The 17637-nt window shown below is 42.9% G+C and overlaps 1 protein-coding gene across 3 annotated transcripts; it reads left to right on the top strand.

Annotated features, from left to right (window-relative positions):
* The first annotated feature begins 39 nt into the window (after positions 1-39).
* Positions 40-15893, top strand: LOC135487848 (uncharacterized). Of its 3 annotated transcripts, XM_064771970.1 has the most exons (25): positions 40-129; positions 794-919; positions 1176-5736; positions 6131-6438; positions 6622-7367; positions 7687-7945; positions 8167-8294; positions 8567-8684; positions 8995-9168; positions 9354-9463; positions 9660-9806; positions 10483-10638; positions 10947-11055; positions 11174-11266; positions 11714-11847; positions 12071-12139; positions 12521-12547; positions 12840-13025; positions 13212-13319; positions 13596-13780; positions 14001-14087; positions 14243-14380; positions 14517-14627; positions 15237-15324; positions 15595-15893. In XM_064771970.1, the coding sequence occupies exons 2-25, from the start codon at positions 838-840 to the stop codon at positions 15694-15696; spliced, it is 8226 nt and encodes a 2741-aa protein (XP_064628040.1). In that variant the 5' UTR covers positions 40-129; positions 794-837; the 3' UTR covers positions 15697-15893. The 3 variants fall into 3 exon arrangements, with proteins under 3 accessions (XP_064628040.1, XP_064628042.1, XP_064628043.1); XM_064771972.1 differs by lacking the exon at positions 12521-12547; XM_064771973.1 differs by lacking the exons at positions 10483-10638; positions 10947-11055; positions 11174-11266; ... (9 more) ...; positions 15237-15324; positions 15595-15893 and adding an exon at positions 10200-10324.
* The last annotated feature ends 1744 nt before the right edge of the window (positions 15894-17637 follow it).

Below are 17637 nucleotides of genomic sequence, written 5' to 3'. Positions count from 1 at the left end.
GTGCGCAGCGCCTTCTGTCGGTAAAAGACGAAAGGACATGCAAGAATGAACTGAAAGTCACAATGAAAGTGATACTGTCATCATGAAATCATTTTTTGGACCATCTGAATGACTTTAAATCTAAAAAAGGTGGTTAGTGCAGTTCTTTAGAAGACGTAGAATGTGCTTATCCCATCAATAAAAATAATTGTCCAGGCATTTTGGCCAAATTTCGGCATGAAAAGTTAACACGAACTTAATGATTGAAGATCAGGGTGATACAAAAAAACCCAAAAAAACAATGCATCATACATGTCATAGCCTAATCTATATTTATTGACGTCGAGACCTCGGACTCGTATAAGGAGCCCAGCCATAAGTAGCATGCTTGACGTTTTGACATCTTTGTAGGGCTGTGTTGAAATCTAACCTTGTACACGATGTGATGTCTGATGAAGGACTAGGCCAGGGTAGGCCTAAGTAGTATAGACAGCCCAGAGGCGAAAATAAATTACGGTCATTTTGAAAATACCTTTTCACAGGCAGCGTATGTTTACCTCGACATAAAAGTCATGTTTTTAATCAAATCATCACCACAAAAGCATTCCAAATGTCATGAACATTGGGAGAAGTAAATTGCTTGAATAAGCTTGTATATTTTTGCTTTTTGTATTTTCACTTTTACAAACGTTGTCTGTGAAAAGCGTCGTTTCAAAATGGCCAGAGTTTGTTTTCGCAGGGTGTCTGTAGTAATAATGTCTTTGTTGACGCTCGGCTTTCAACTTAGTGTTTTATCTTGATATCTCCATTTCAGGGTTGACCATGAGATAGATTTGATGGCACAGCACTGCTAGCAAGATGTCAAAAAAGGAACCTTGTGTTATCAATCTCGACTCGTCGGGCTCAGACTGTGAGGTCCAGTGTACAGGAGTCAATCATGGTGTGTAAACTAGTAGGCCACCCTCTCTGAAGTTATTATATTATAGCTTTGCCTTGGAAGTTGAAAAATATGTCCCTTAGTTTGGTATTGTCAGGTCCCTGGTATACTTTTACTGACTGCCAGGGAGGAGCTTTATGCGTCATCTAAGTCTCATCCTGCATGTAGAACTGACTACTGTATATGACACAGAGTCAGCAGAAGGTACTGCTGCTATGTGCGATCCTGTAAGTCTTTCAAGCTATATCTCCATTTTCAGTTCCACGTGCACCAGCTGCCAGTTCCAAAACCAAACTTGTTACATTTGTAATTAAGCAAGAAGGAGGTCGTATAGTCCCAGCAGGCAGAGGATATCTCATCCAGCAGCGAGCCCCAGCATCATTAACAAGACAGGACCACACACCAGTTGTGATAGATTTGTCATCTGACGATGAGCCAAGCAACACCAAGAAAGTTATAAAGAAGTCGAGCTCTCAGCAGTCTGAGGGTGCTTCAAGTCTGGTAGAGAGAAACAACAATCAGCAGAAGAATGATACAGGCGATGAATTCCAGACACCTAGTTTTAGACCAGCCATTGATCGATGTGCCACAAACACTTCGAATTCAAGGAAAAAGACTTGCCTTTCAAGTTCTCAATCGGGATCAAGTAGTGCTGAGAGGAGAAATAAAGAAAACGAACGCATTCGGGACTTCAGAACCTTTGACTCTGGTTCAGATATTTCTAAAAAATCATGCAGTAAACGTCCGAAGGTATCGAGCAATGGGGATGAGGCGTATACATCGGCAAGTTCTCTCGGTCGATCTCCAGGAAGCATGAAGAAAAAGCAATTGCGTCGGAGGATTGAGGAGAGACGGAAACGCCATTTTCAGGACAGTTCTAGTGATGAGGACGCAGATTCTGATGTAGGGACTGATAGCCCACGTTCACGTTATGCAAAGCTGAAAAGGACCATCTCACCAAGAGCAGCAGTTTATAAGTTGAATTTGCCAGATGGTGATCCAGGGGAGTCCAGCAGTAAATTAGAAGGTTCAAAAGCACGGAAAAAATTGGACTTGGGAAAGATAGAGTCTTCTTTGTCCATGTGTCTGTCATCTTCAAAAAATGAACAAAATGTTAGTAGTGCAAGCACTCAGCCGCCAAGTGGATATGAGAAGAACTCTAGCAGTGTTAGTACACAACCGCCGGAAAACAATGAAAGCAGTAGTGGTAGTGACATTTTTCCTGACTATGATAAACAAGCTCTCGGTCCAAAAACTATGACCGCAAAACCACCTGAAACCCTACTCGATAAGGATAAACAAACAATATCAAGTGTCCGTACGATGCTGCATAATTTGAAACAATACAAAGAAAGTTTATTCGCTCATGTTACAGATGTTGGTGCTACATGTAATGCCCAATCTTCTCAAATTGAGAAGGAAACTGTTGTTCCCTTTGATGACCAAAAATCCATGAGCAGTGGGACTGCCTCGACACATCCACCTGCTGTGGACAGTGACACTGATCCTGATCTAGATGTGCCATTGGTTGGACTTCGGAATAAGGCTAAGAGTCTGATGTCTAATAATGAAATCTTACCAGCAGCTTGCGGTGGGGCAGCTAAGTTGAAGTCTGGCTTTTGGGCAGGTTTGTCCGAGGAAGTGGAAGAGAGACCGAAGCAGTTTGTTGGTGGAAACATAAGCCAGACTCAAGATAAGGACTCTGCTGTAAAAAGGTCTGGGTTCGATCATACACATTTTGGTAAATTGAAAAATATTTTACAAAGGGTGACTGAAGAGAGAAACGGTGGTTCTTCCGCTCATGAGGAGGATGGGCCTTCAACCAGTTCCAAACTATCTTGGATTACAGCTGTGGGTGATAAGAGAATTGAAGGTGTTAAAGTGTCGAGTGATAGCATATTTGAAAGTTCATTGTCAAAGGTTCACAGAGCAGGGCAAGGCTTGAATGCGCTCAGTGAAAGTCCATATGAAACTATTGATAGCCCTGTAACAAAGGAAGTAGAAAGTATGCTGGATGATGTGTCAGCCGAGGAGGATGAATCCAGTCTTGATGAGGAGTATCTCTTGCGAGAAATCCCGAGTCGGACCGCTCCAAATGCAAAGGAACTCCTAGACTGGACTGTTGATTTAGACTTGGATTTAGATACAAATGAAAAGGAACCTGCTAAGGATGGAGAAATCCAGACTAGTAACATTCAAAATCTGCGGGACAGTAGTCTGATACATAAAATTGTCCAAAGTGATGGTATCAGACACAGTACTCCTAGAGTTGAGCATGATCGACTGCAACTACCAAATTTCAAGGGTAGTGTACCGTCATTGGTGTTGGAGGGTAGTGTACCATCATTGGTGTTGGAGGAAGAGCTGCCTAACACAGCAATACAGATGGAACCTGTGTTAGATCAAGTGCCTCATTCAATAAAACCTGTTGAAGAGCCAGTGGCCACAACGCCTAAACTAGTTATTGAAGATTCAGTTGCCAGTATGTCAGGAACAGTTGTCCAAGTCAAGAAGGAACCTCAAGTGTTTGTGAAGACTGAACGGAAGGAGTCTGTAATGATCGATCTGACGGATGAAACCGACATAAAGCCAGAGACACCTGATGTGGAGGTCGGTGCGGTTAAGATAAAAACCGAGCCTGGCCTTGATGGTGCATTTGTACCGACTTTTATCAAGAAGGAAGAGAGTGCTGATGTTGGGGAGGGTTGGGTCTACTCACAGGAGGATGGCGTCATCACTATTTATGACTCTGATGACGATTATATGAGAGAAATGTCACAGCACTCCATGATGGTGGATAGCAGTGATTCAGATGTCCTATGTAATGATACGATAGAAGAGGTCGTCATGAAAGAGGCGATTTCCAAGCAGTCCTTGGCCGAGGTGTGGGCTCAGTTGGAGACAATCTGCCCTCAGTTTGATGGGGTGAATGTGTTAGATATTGGGGGTCACAGCGGTGAAGAACATGGCATTGGGGAGCCGAGGGCTTTGTCTTCTGAGGACAATGACAGCTGTGATGACATTGGTGGGGTCAACTTTGATATTGATGATGATTCAGATGGGGATGTAGACAACGAAAGAGAAATAGATGATGGAAATGACAGTATCATAGGCGGATCAGTCGAGGAGACTTCGGGAAATGAATCAAACAATGAATTAGGATTCATGAGCCAGGGATTCAATGTTGACCATTCTTTTCGGGAAACAGAATTCATGAGTCAAGGTTTTACTGCCCATCAGTCTTTCCGAGAATCAGAGGAGGAAACAGAAGAAGAGGAATGGCTCAAAACCTCTGATGTTGCTGAAAAGACTTCAGTCGAGGAGGAAGTACAATCAAGTGCATCTGAAGATAGTTTGAATAAGAAAAGGAGGAAATGTTCTGCTAAGTTAGTGGAATCTGAAGAGTCAAATGATGAAGTGCTTGACATGTCGTTGGTGGAGGTAAAGAAAGGAGTCAGAGATGGGCAAAGGAAAAGGGACTCGGGAGATTCAACTACCAGTGTTGCATGCTCAGGTCGTGAAGATTTTAGTGATGATAGCCTGCCATCCTTGGTGCATACACGTAGGAGAGAACCGAAGAATGTTAATATGGGTGAGATATCATCGGATGTTGACCTTGACATTAGATGTGACATGGAGAAGTTGCTTGAAACGTCAGGTGAATCTGATAACGAGGTATTGAATGGGTTACCTAGAAAGAGCAGAGCTAGAAGTGTGGAACGGGACACAGACTTGTCTTCAAATGTTTCAAAACTGTCTGAGTCAGAAAAAAAGGGAAAAACTTCTGAGGGAACAACACAAGCTAGACGTCAATTTGCATTTGATGTAACTGCTAAAGAACAACTTAAATTGTCGTTATCAAAAGTGATGTCCTCTGAGTATAAATCCAAGAAAGCCGTGACAAAAGAGGGTGGTAAACAAACACCAATTAAAGTGTCAGCTGAACGTTATGAATCTAGGCATTCCAAAGATTCAGATAAACGTAGTAAACCTACAGGTGTGAAGGATTTAGAAAAGGGCGGTGATGAAAAGGAGGGTGCTAAAGGAAAGGAAAGACATTTGTCCAGTGATGCAACTTCTAGTAAAACTACCAACATTGTTGCTAAGACAAAATCAACAAAGTATAAAGACTCCTCTAGATGTGGAATTGAGAACTTGTCTAAAAAGCTGCGTCATTCATCTGGCAGCTCAACAGGTGGTAAGTCCGGTAGTAAACAACGAACGCAGACGGCTGCAAGTTTGACTAAAGTTGCTGAATGTGAAACTGTCAGTGGTGCAAAATTGAAACAAAAAGATACATCTTGTAAATCTGACTGTAATGAATCGAAACTGCATTCTGGAAAATCTGTGAAATCTTCAACATCCGAGTTTTTAGAAGGATATCGTGGAACTGTGAGGTCAGAGCATCATTTGTCGTTTAAAGCCAGTATGTGTATTGACTTGCGGGAATCATCTGCTGAATCTGATCAGTCGCTGGTCATGGAGGGTGTTGACCTTGATGGTCAAGGTCATCTGGATCGTATGTCAGATCATGATGAAGTTGCTATGGAAACGGTGCAGTCTGCTGATCCTGTCCAGCCTTGTCAATCTGCATCTAATAAAAAGCTTAAGGCAGTGAAAGAAAAAGTGATGAGTAATTTCAATCCGAAATCAACACAGCTGACAGTGCCGCAGCAAGACAAGAGACTGGAGTGGAGGTACAAGAGACAGGAAGAGAGGAGGGAGAAGGAGACCAGGCAGAGAGAACGGCGAGCAGGGAAGGTGCAGATAGTGAAGGAGGCGAGTCGGGAGGGAAGAAGAGAGAAAGAGACCAAGGCCAGGTGGGTTTCTCTGTTGTTATCTTAACACCAGACGTGAACTGAATCTGCCAGACTGGCAGCCTTTAGCTATGGGCCTATATGGCAGTCATCGTTGTGTACTGAACTGTATACTAAGGCAAGTTGTTGGACACCTGGCGCTAGGGCTGACTTTAACCCTCTTCTTAAAGCAAAGGAGGTGCCAATGTAGTGACGTCCAGTCTTGCTGATGTCTTGCCATAGAATCTTGAGATACCGGGTACCTAGTGTGTTGCATGGCCGGCCTTGAGGGAGGGAGCTTTGCTGTAAATGCACGTTTCCGTTGGCCCATCATCCCATCCTGGCATCTCTGCAAGGGTGTTCTGGCAGGATGGGGGTATGTGTCCGCTCTATTAACTCTGACTTTCTATTCCTGTAGGTATGATTCATGTGATGGTGAGGCAGCTGTTGACGTGTATAGCTTCTACAGACCCAACTTGCCAAAGAGACGACCTGCCAAACCAGGACCGATACCATCCCCTGATGAAGCAAAGTCCGATGAAGACAGAGGTTGGCTGACCTCTGTTTCAAAAGGACCTCTTAAAAAGAGACGCAGTTCGTTGATCGAACAAACGATGAAGCAGATACAAGGCTGCAAGCAGGCGGAGGTGGATCGTAGACAGCTCTCCAGGGAGTTGAAGGAGAAGCGGAGAGTGACAAAGGGGAAAACACCACTGGCACCTGCAGGTTAGTGGTCTTCTTCTTGCTCAAGCCTACACCTGATTGGTTCGTCACACAATCAATTGCCCACAAGATCTCTTCAACATCTGTCCAACAACATGTTGAAATAAAGGCTAGTAGGGTGATCATTTGGTAAATAAGTTATTAGGTTAGTTTTAACAGATCTATTACAAACCAAATTGCTTTCAGGTTGGGAAGGTGCTCTGGCTGTATCATCAAACCGTCCTTTGGGATCTTTTCGTATTCCCCGCCTCCGGCATTCATCAGGCGACAGTGGAGCAGACGCACCATCTGTTGATCCTGGCCACTCAAAAGATACGGATGGTCATGCTGGTCAAGTGGCACCACCTAGTGAGAAACGAGCTCGGAAGAAAAAACCAGTCCAACGAGGCTTCTCATCAAGACAGGCCATATTGACAGACGCGATGCTACAAACTAAGAAGCCTCCATCGCGTAAACCTGCTCCAAAGAAAGATAGGAAACAGCCAGCAGGCAGACATGAATCTGCTGAGAAATCAACATCTGTCAGAAAAGAAGGAGGTCATTCAAAGTGGTCTGCTGAAAGTCAGGTAGCAGCTGTTCGAGGTCGAAAGGCAAAGGACGGTGATAAAACATCTGCACATAAATCTGATTCTGTGAAAAATAACCAAAGACAACATAGAACAGTACCTTCTGACGTAAGTGCATTACATGAATCTGTCTGTGGAGGGAATACTATGATTAAGAGTGGTGGGATCACTGAGCGTACCTTCAAACCGATTCAGGAAAGAGGTGAGAGCCCGATGGATGATGGTCCTGCCCCCGGACTTCCAGAGGAGCCGACTGGTGATATCAGGCACATCGTGCAAGAGCCTGTTGATGATATCAGGATTGTGGTGCTGGAATCAACTTTTTATAAAAAAAATGGTGATCAAGTTGTTGGCATTCTTAAGGAGGTAAGCTGAATTCTGTATTTTGTAAGATTCTTGGTAGCTGTCGGTCATGGATAAGTCTGACTGCGCAGTGAAAGATCAAGCAAAGTTTCTCTTCTTCCATCTACAGATATGTGCTTTTGCTCATGACAAAATCTTTCTAGGCTGTAACAGTTGGCAGTGTTTTTCTGCCAATAGGCCAGTCTAATGTGAAGTGTGCCAGCGCAATGAGCCCCTCTCCTTACTCGGCGGTTATCAAATACTCCTTGTCAAAGACTGCCACATGTGCCATAACATGCGTCTATTCCTTGCTGAGGCTGTGTCTCACTGATTGTTTTTGCAGCCTGGTGTGCGTAAACCAAAGGGACGTTTACGCTGGGATCCCAGGGTGAAATCACCCGAGCCCCGTCCAATCCGCTCTAACCAATTCGAAGCTGTGCTACCTGTCTCGCAGGAGATCGAAGAGCCACTTGAACAGGCTGATAGCCGATTCCAATCTCTCCCGATACCACGGAAAGACCAGAACATATCATTGCCAGCCTTGCTAGATGATTTTGTTTTGTACATACTTAACTGGAACTACAGCTGGCTGAAAGAACAAGGTAGGTGCAAAATGTCATTGAAAGGAATCTCCAATTGGCTGTTGCTGTGTGGATGTGAACACAATCTTACGCCAGTCAAGCCCTGGCTGCTCAGAGAGCCAATGGCATGATTTCTAACTTTAAAAAGTGTTCATGCATCAAAACATGGGACATTTTATATGTTTTCTGGGCTTTTGTCAACTGCCAGTAATGAAGCATTCTTTGTATCTCTCTGATTTCAGAAAAAATGACTGTTCCACCCCCAATCATTGACACAAGCCGAATACATCCGAACCAACGGACGTTTGATACCATGGTCGACTATTATAAGGTTTTCACTCCGTACATAATGCTGGAAACCTGGCAGAAGGTAGGAATACTGTGGGGTTTCGAGATGATGAGGAAATGAGTGACAAAAAGTCATGAATAAGATTTCAAATATGATGTCTTATGTGGCTGGAGGGCTGGCATTCTGTTAAGGTTGTCGATTTGTGGTTGGGACATACATGTAGCTGGTTTAAATTAAGCCTAAAACAGACTTCTTTGGACCTGAATGACTTTGTTTGGACCTGAATGATTTTGTTTGGGCCTACCTCCATTGAAGAGATTGCAACAAATGAAACAAGTTTCTATCTTTTTCAGATGTTCAATGATCATATTAAGCATGCCAGCCCACAGTTTAAACATGATGTTGTCATCACTGGTCTGAAGCCGCCGCAAGGCAATGGCCACATGTGCTCCATGGATCTCATCTGTAAAGGTAAACTATAGTCACTTCTTCACATGATGTCTAGTTAAGCTTAAAGATAGCAAGGCAATGGCCACATGTGCTCCATGGATCTCATCTGTAAAGGTAAACTATAGTCACCTCTTCACATGATGTCTAGTTAAGCTTAAAGATACATGGCCATTTTATGATGCCCTTTCATGACGTTTCCTCGCCTGTGTATGGTTCATGTAGCGAGCTTAGCTTTACAGAACAAGCAGTTTAAGGTTTATGGTCTGTGAATCCCCTACCTATTGAATATTGTGGAGCCTGTAAGCCTGCACATACTTTGGAATCTTTACAGCTAAAATCATGAAAGGAGAAAGACGGATATTCCAAGAAGACGACTTGGTCATGGCAGTGGTGCAGCTCGCTGAAACTGGTGTTCATTGTCCTGTGCTGGCATATGTCAAGAAATGTACAGTGGTTCCTGTTAACCCGACAGACTTTGACGACCGCTCATTGGAATTCTGTTGGAGTGAGTAGCTCAGTAATCATTTGATGCAGGCCTCCTGATGATTGGCTCGTGGGAGGCTAGACGTTCTCTGACTTTGATAGAGTAAACAACACCATCATAATTCAATGTGAATTCTAAGTCGCAAAACCTTTTTGGAGCTCATTGTTCCCTTTGACTCAGAATTAATCTATTTCCTCTCATTTCAGACGGACATGAGCGCCGAGACCTCATTCAAAACTATGATCTCGCCATCTACAAACTGACGTTAAAGTTCAGGAAGATCGTCTACGCTCCTGGCACCATCATACCAGTTCGTGTAAGCGACACCATTGGCAGGGTTCATTTCTCTTCAGAGGGGAAGCCCTCTTTAAAAAAAGTATTCAAATGATCTGTTCAACTAGATCATTAAAGCATTGTACTGTGGCCAGGTCAACTTGGTTCTATGAAATAATGTGCAGGAAATGGTTTGATTTTTCTGCTGAGTGTTTACATGTCCTTGTCTCACCTTGCAGGCTGTCTCCTCCCTCAGTATGGCCATACGCCAGTTCTCTGCCATGTTCTTCCTCAGCAAGAACATGACTCTACGCCAGCACATCCTCAAACCAAACCGACCAAACGTCTTCAACGAATCCACTGCCGTCCTTGATAAAAAAGTCATGGTAAGTGGTGGACGATGAAAGATCATTATTATTTGTTCATATCTCTCCTGGCTGCAGGTTGCACTATTTCTCTCACTCACTTTGATGGTACTAACTTGCTTATTTATTGGTGGACTTCATTGCTTGCTTGGTTCCATGGGGACTTTCCTTTCTTGCTAGTGTTTGCCTCAAGGCCGCAGCAGATACCAGCCAGGAGAATGTAGCTGTACACGATATTCAGATGTTAGCATGCACTCTTACTTTGTTACCTAAATAGGCCGACTCATTGATCTCGGCACCAGAAGGCACTGGTACTACCAGGTTCCAAATGATTTGTGGTTCAGGTTGTGTTATGTTCTGTGCTGTCTGTGAATCGCTTGCATTTCACCCTGCTTGACTTTGACCCACTTTCAGAAAACTGTTGAAAGTTTACAGGTGAGTCCTGAGTTTGCATGATCTTCACCTTTCTGTTTCATTTTTCATTCCTTTCCTTTTTATGTAATTATTTTAGCATGGTTTGATTTCTTTTATTTTGTGCAACTGGATGAGCAATTTTATGTAAAGAAGAGAAAGATGTGTGTGTTATTGTCTCTGTAACGTAAGAAACAAGTTGACATCAGTAACATGTACCGTACATGTAGTCCATTTAAAACTGTTGTGAAGAGTTCATTAGGAAGTTTATGACTTGTCTTTCCAGAGTGCTGGCTACCATAAAGACCAAGCTGATGCCATCTGTATCGCTGCCAAGGCTGCACTCCAGCCATACGCTGTCGCTAGGATCATCCTGATCAAAGGTCCGGCAGGCTCTGGCAAGTCTCACATGGTGCCAGAAATCATCAGGCAAATCATGAAGGTCAGTATTGTCATGAACGTTGCCAGTATGGTTTAGGTGTCCCTCACAGAATCTGAGGACTGTGGGTTCAAACCTGACCTCATAACGACATTTTCCTTCATTAGTCAAGCTCAAGTGTGTTGTGTGTGAGCTGCAGGTCTTCGATAGTGTGCCTCATCACTTATGTTGTGTACAGTGAGTCAGACCCTGTCGACATGACAGCATGATAGAAAAACCCATTGAAAGCTTTCATGAGCAGGATCCACTTTGGTTTATGTTTGCAGTCATGCTGCGCCTTTGCTACCTGATCTTTAGTTCTTGTTTTACAGTTGGAGAAAGATTGGATTGGGGGCAAACCTAAGGTGCTCTTGTGTGCCCCAAATGAATGTGCGCTTGATAACATGGTGAGGAAGGTGCTGAAGAGGAAGCAAGAGCTCAGTAAGTTGACAGCCGAAGAGTTACAATGATATGTCCTTGTTTCCTAATGAAATCACTCTACACTGTAGATGTCGAGGGTATCAAGTTATACTGTACATATTCTCTTGTCACATTGCAGAGATTAACCTCCTACGAATAGGCTCGAGGAATGTCCACCCAGATGTGCTTCCATTTTGTCTTGACAACCTGGTTAAAATGCAGGCTAACAACTGTGAGTAGATTTTCTCTCTCTTTTGTTTTTCGTTGTTTTTCGACTCGGCATGTATCTGATGCGCAGTCCACCACCAGGTGACGTCTGCACTCAGATTGCATGTGTTATGTACATAAGTTGCTGAGCTGTGATATACACACAAGTTGTATTCATCTCTGTCACTCTAGGACAGGTACTACTGTATATAATGAAATGTAATTGGTACTGTTACTGTTAGAAGATCTGCCAAATGTGACATCATATGGTTACTACTAATTGAGCCCAAAGGAGAGGAATACATGAAATGGGTAATTGTTGAAGGTTGCAGTTATTGGGTGATATGAATAAAGAGTAGTAAATGCTTTTATCTAAAACTCCATGTACATTTACACTTGGCCTTTCTGTACAAAATTGAAGTAAAAGCATTTGCTAGCCTTTATTCATATCACCCATTGTTTATACTTCCAGTGGCAAAGATTGAGCGGAATGCACATGTGAGCGATCTGAAAAAAGACTTGCTGAACCTGAAAGATAGTATCAACAGAAACACAGCAAGGATGCAGTCGCTGCGATTAGATGGAAGGGCTCAAAGCATGAACGAGGTGAGTAGTAAAAGCTATGAGGGTGCTCTAGTTAGGAATAGCTGGTAGCCAACCCTAGTAATATCAGCTCCGAGGCTGTGGACCACTCCCCAACTTGTAGGTTCAGGAGTTACAAATGCCATGAGGGACCTGCATGGTTCCTCTTATATCAAGTGACCTTGGTCATATTCAGGTCTCAAGGTAATGTTTTGTTTGTGTGAGACATTTTCATTTGTTTCAACAGGCAAAGTGCTTGGAAGGGGTGGTCAACCGGGAAAGAACAAGGAAAGACAACCAACAGAAGATTTATGATGTAAGCTGAGTTTGTTTTGTTCTTGGTGATGTTTGGTGATGTTTGAAATGTATCAGTACTATGTTGTGTATCTAAACTAAATATCATGGTGTCGTATTTCAATACTGAGCCAAGTGAGGACTTTGAGATATGTTCACATATCAGTTGCTTATGTTGTGTAAACTTGTGTTGATGTCAAAATCTCATACCGAATTCCCCGATCTGGTGTTATTGTGTTATTGTCTTTTTGCTTGACCATATTTCCAGCAGTTTTAACAGGAATGTTTTGATACATGTGAATAATTATACACAAATCCTCTATGTCCATTTTGAGTGTCTCTCCCTTCCCCTGACCTCCCCTCCCCTGGTTTTAATGCACCTTATGGTTTTCTTTTCTTCCAGCAACTTGTGGGGCATGCCAGCAACGACGTTAGTCCTATTTATTTTTGCTGCATTTTAGATAACCAGCTTTTTCTCCTTACTAACCCAACCTTGACTCCACTGTTAGTTAGTCCTGTTACCAATGTTTGCTTGATTCGTTTTGTAGAAGTTCTGTCCAATTAGGGATTTTTAATCTGATTACAACTCCCTGATCCAACAAACAAACAATTCATAACTTTCAACCTTTGTGTGTTAGAACATTCTTGCCTGCATGTGTACGTGCTGTAATATCTAACATTTAGGCAGGTTTTGGTTCATTTTGTCCTCATCTGTGTTGCAGGCAATGATTCAACATCGTTTCAAAGAGGCTGAGATCAGACAGGACCTGCTTCATGCAACCGAAGTAATCTGCTGCGTGTTGAACTCACCTGATGCTAACGTTCTCATGGATCACTTCAAGACGAGTCTGAAGGGCCAACAGGCCAACACGAGGCAGCTCAACTTCACATGTGCTATCATTGATGAGGTAAATGACCTTCCCTGGTGTGACTTTGACATTTGAAATTTGTAATATACTTTGAAGATAAAGTGGGGACTTCAGCAAGCTCATCCCACAACATCATCACTACAGCCCGCTCGTCTGTTTTGAATTGTCACTTTAGTTGTGTGGCAGAGTGATTGTCTGTTAACAGAAAGTATTCTGTCTTTCCAGGCCACATCATGCACAGAACTCGACACATTGATACCGCTCCAGTTTGGGACAAGTAAACTAATCCTGCTCGGTGATACAGAGCAGTTGCAGGCCAGTGTTGCAGCGGAGGTAAGACGTGTTCACATTCGTTATCACTTTGACTCCAACCTTTGGATACATCATTACTTCATCATCAACATGTGCCAGTAAAACTACTCTCAGCCAAATGTCACAGGAATCTTTTTGAGTGTGGGTCAGCTTTTACATTGACAGAAAGGTCTACAGGGTTGGGTCAGTTGTAATTGCCAAGCAAATTACTTGTACAGAACTGAACTGCCTTGCTCTTTCGTCGGTAGCCAATTCATCGGCTCAATCTCATCCATTAGATATCCATTTTTTCTTCAGAAGTCCTATCAACTGAAGTTAGGATGCTCCCTGTTCAAGCGGCTCATTGAGTATTGGCATTTTAAGTGTGAGACGCTGCATCGACCAGTGCTGGAACTGAGGATGCTGCATCGAGCAGGACCTGAGGTGATGATGTTCCCGTATAGGCATTTCTATAAGCAGGACAAGTGTCCACCCTATTCTACGTAAGTAATGAACATGCATGGAACTGTCAGACTGGTAAATGATTGGAACCCAGCTTGCTTTGTTCAAATCATTGAACCATTAGCAGAATTTCACCGGTGTGTAATATGGTGTATAATCTTGTCAAGCCGGCCATGTGGTTTATTTGCTGTCCTAGATTATAATCTCCCGGCATGTTTTATCTCAGATTTTCATCATTCCAAAATGTCGGTATCTTTTCAGGAGAACAGACCGAAGTGACAAGGCGAGCGGGATTTTGCCATATTTGGTGTTTGACATCATTGAGAAAAAGGTCCTCGAGAACCAAGGGTAGGTAACAACTAGCAGTGCTGGATTCGTAACTTAATCATCAGCCCCAAAAACATTGTTTTCCAAATATTTTTTTGGAGGGGTGAGATTGTGCCGATTCAGGATGTAGGACTATAGCCTTAACCTGATCATGATACTGTTGTTTCTCTCGGCAGTGATTCACCAGATTCCCTGGAGATGATGTTCCTCCTTAAGCTGTGTGAAACCATCAAGGAGCAGAACGGCGACATCAAGATCGTCATCTTACCACCGACCGATGACCTGAAGAAGGCCATCAGAGCAAGATTCCAACTGTAAGCTAATATGACATTAATTAATTATGCCCCAATGACAAACAAATTAAAGGCCTCATTGCTGCCTTAAAGCCACTTTTATTAGCCGACCAACTTGGTTTCTAACACAGACTAAGTGTGTCTTTTTCTATCTCAGCACCAACCTAAGGAACGTGGATGTCTTGCGCTACCACTCGCTACAAGGCAAGGAGTATCCCGTTGTGATCATCCCTTGTTTCTGTATTGGCAACAATATGGATCCCATTGGGTAAGAAAAGGCAGTCGTTTAATAATAATTGTCCCAACAAGATTGTGTCATTTGTATTGCAATGGCAGTGGGAAAGTGTCGTCTTCTTGAGTACAAAAGGAAGTCTCATCTGGTATTGTATTGCAATGGCAGTGGGAAAGTGTCGTCTTCTTGAGTACAAAAGGAAGTCTCATCTGGTATTGTATTGCAATGGCAGTGGGAAAGTGTCGTCTTCTTGAGTACAAAAGGAAGTCTCATCTGGTATTGTATTGCAATGGCAGTGGGAAAGTGTCGTCTTCTTGAGTACAAAAGGAAGTCTCATCTGGTATTGTATTGCAATGGCAGTGGGAAAGGGTCGTCTTCTTGAGTACAAAAGGAAGTCTCATCTGGTATTGTATTGCAATGGCAGTGGGAAAGTGTCGTCTTCTTGAGTACAAAAGGAAGTCTCATCTGGTATTGTATTGCAATGGCAGTGGGAAAGTGTCGTCTTCTTGAGTACAAAAGGAAGTCTCATCTGGTATCAGTGTCTTCATCTCAGAAGTAACAGGTCTTGGGAAAACAAACAAGCCAGGCTCTACCGTTTGTCTTCATTATTGTAGAGTTTTAATGAATTCTAATCCTTTTTTTCAGTGAACTGGCACAGTCCCGCAAGTGTTTGGTGGCTCTTACAAGGGCTCAGAGAGCCCTCTATATCTGTGGACGGATGCATAATATTGCAGTGAGTTTGTCCTCTGAATGAATTATTCTTCTGACTGTATGGAAGACAGTACAGTCTTACCCGATATGAGGCAATGTAGCAATCTCAGGACATGAACTGTCGTAATCTCAAGACATTGTCACAACCTTACCATATTGGAGGCACAATCATTATCTTCCTATACTGAGGACATTGTCATCATCATAATGTTTATAATATATAATTGGCAATGACTTCTGTTGAGATAAAGATTTACATCATCATCTAAATCCTGTTGTCTGATGTTTTCAGAATCGCTCAGAACTCTGGAAGAATCTGGTCAATGACGCCGCCAACAGGGGCAAATTGGTTAAAGTAGACAAGAAGATGGATGCCCAGCGAATCAAACGTTGAGGAGATAAAACAAACACTGTACTGTGTGTGGCCTTGCCTGAAGATTTTATGTCTCGGCCTTGATAGTGTTATGCTTGAATTCTTTCTGCACTCAAGTACTCATCACGTCACATTCCACTCATTACATCACATTCATGAGCTCCAGCAGAGGGGCCATTTCTGGCTCTCTTACACTTGTATTTGGTTTATGGAAAGCCAGTGGGGTTGGGGGGGGGGGGGGGGGGGTGTTGGACCAGTATCTCATGAGCTCCAGGGGGAGGGCCAGGTACAAGGAGAGGGGCCCTTTCAGCTGTATGACAGTTGCATTTAGGTGCATTTAGGTTTTGAGCACATGGTGTTGTTTGAGATTGGTGCTGTTAATATTAGTATGACAAATCTTACAACACCGCCTTCAGCATGCTTTACGAGTCAGGAGGATCGTTTTCTAAAAGATCATGTGTCTCACGTTTTCATGAAAGTTGCTTCTGTTAATGATGTTTAAATGGCTGAATTTCTTTGAGTTTGAGTCTTTGACTGTAATTTGTTAAAGCTACAACCTAATTGGCATGTTTGGCCTATTTAGTATTTAGTTTTTTGTGGTTGGTGGCCTTTGGATAGAATTGGGGTGGGGAGGGTTGGGGTTTCTATTAGATAAGAAACTTTAGTGTTCTAATGCCTGTTGATGTGTCCTGGTGAGTATTCTCTGAATTCACTCAAGACAAAGCCATTCAATCGGAATATGTAAACTCTCAGACCAGGATGGGCCTCACTAATTAATGCTCTGATGGCATTACGTGTCCCTTTACATGTAATACAACTTGAGGTTTTGGAGTAAGTGCACTTGCTTCAGGGTATGGAGTAAGTGCACTTGCTTTTGGTTTTGGAGTAATTGCACTTGCTTCAGGGTATGGAGTAAGTGCACTTGCTTCAGGTTTTGGAGTAAGTGCACTTGCTTTTGGTTTTGGAGTAATTGCACTTGCTTCAGGGTATGGAGTAAGTGCACTTGCTTCAGGTTTTGGAGTAAGTGCACTTGCTTCAGGGTATGGAGTAAGTGCACTTGCTTCAGGGTATGGAATACTCGTCAACTCAACAGCTGGGAGGCAAGATGCCACTTCCGGTATGTTTATTTTTTATTCTGAACATCATGTTTTTCTAAGCATTTAATTTTGTATGTTTGAATGGAAAATGACCAAGTTTTGATTGGCATTGTCTCCTTCTAATTCATGTCTCTGTACATTCGGTTGTATTATTGTATTTATTGTTGGTTCCCATCCTGGAGGACCAGTTTTGTAAGAAATTAAACTCCACATAAGCAACTGCCCGTAAATCAAGCTTTGTTGTTTGTCTGTCTCTGTTGTTGGTCAGTGGGGATTATCAGTGAGCACCTTGAACCATCTCTTTCCACTGTCACTATCACCATTGTCCATATTAGCCAGCCTGGCTGCAGCAGAAACCTTGCATTCAGTGGTTCAAAGAAATGGTAAGTCACACTTTTTTGGCAGTGACGACCCAAGCACCATGGTGATGTAGTCATCTGAAACCTGTGATGTTTTTGCCAGGTTGTGACAAGTCTTCTCCTGCATTGTTGTCCATAGTCAGTGCACTGTTCTTGATATGCGGTTTTTGGTGCTTCCAGATTTCGTCAGTAGGACCAGATACCATGCTGTCCATGGTAAATATTTCTCACCGTCCCAATTCACCATGGTGAAGTGCTGTCTGTTTACCATGATGAATTGTAGATTTACCATGGTGGAATTGAGACACATCTTTTGTAAGGGACATCCTCTGAAGACCACCCATGGCCAGAAACAGCCTTGACGCGGTGGCGGTGGGTTTCACAACCAAGGAGGGCGAGATACGATCAATGAATAGGATAAATGATTATATAAGAGACTAATTTATTTATAAAAGTTCTATAAATGCACTCATGTATGGTATTCACAGACAGTTACATGATCGTGT

The sequence above is a fragment of the Lineus longissimus genome, chromosome 5 (assembly GCF_910592395.1).
Source record: "Lineus longissimus chromosome 5, tnLinLong1.2, whole genome shotgun sequence".
Lineage (NCBI taxonomy): Eukaryota > Metazoa > Nemertea > Pilidiophora > Heteronemertea > Lineidae > Lineus > Lineus longissimus.
This window is presented reverse-complemented; position numbering and strand designations above follow the sequence as displayed.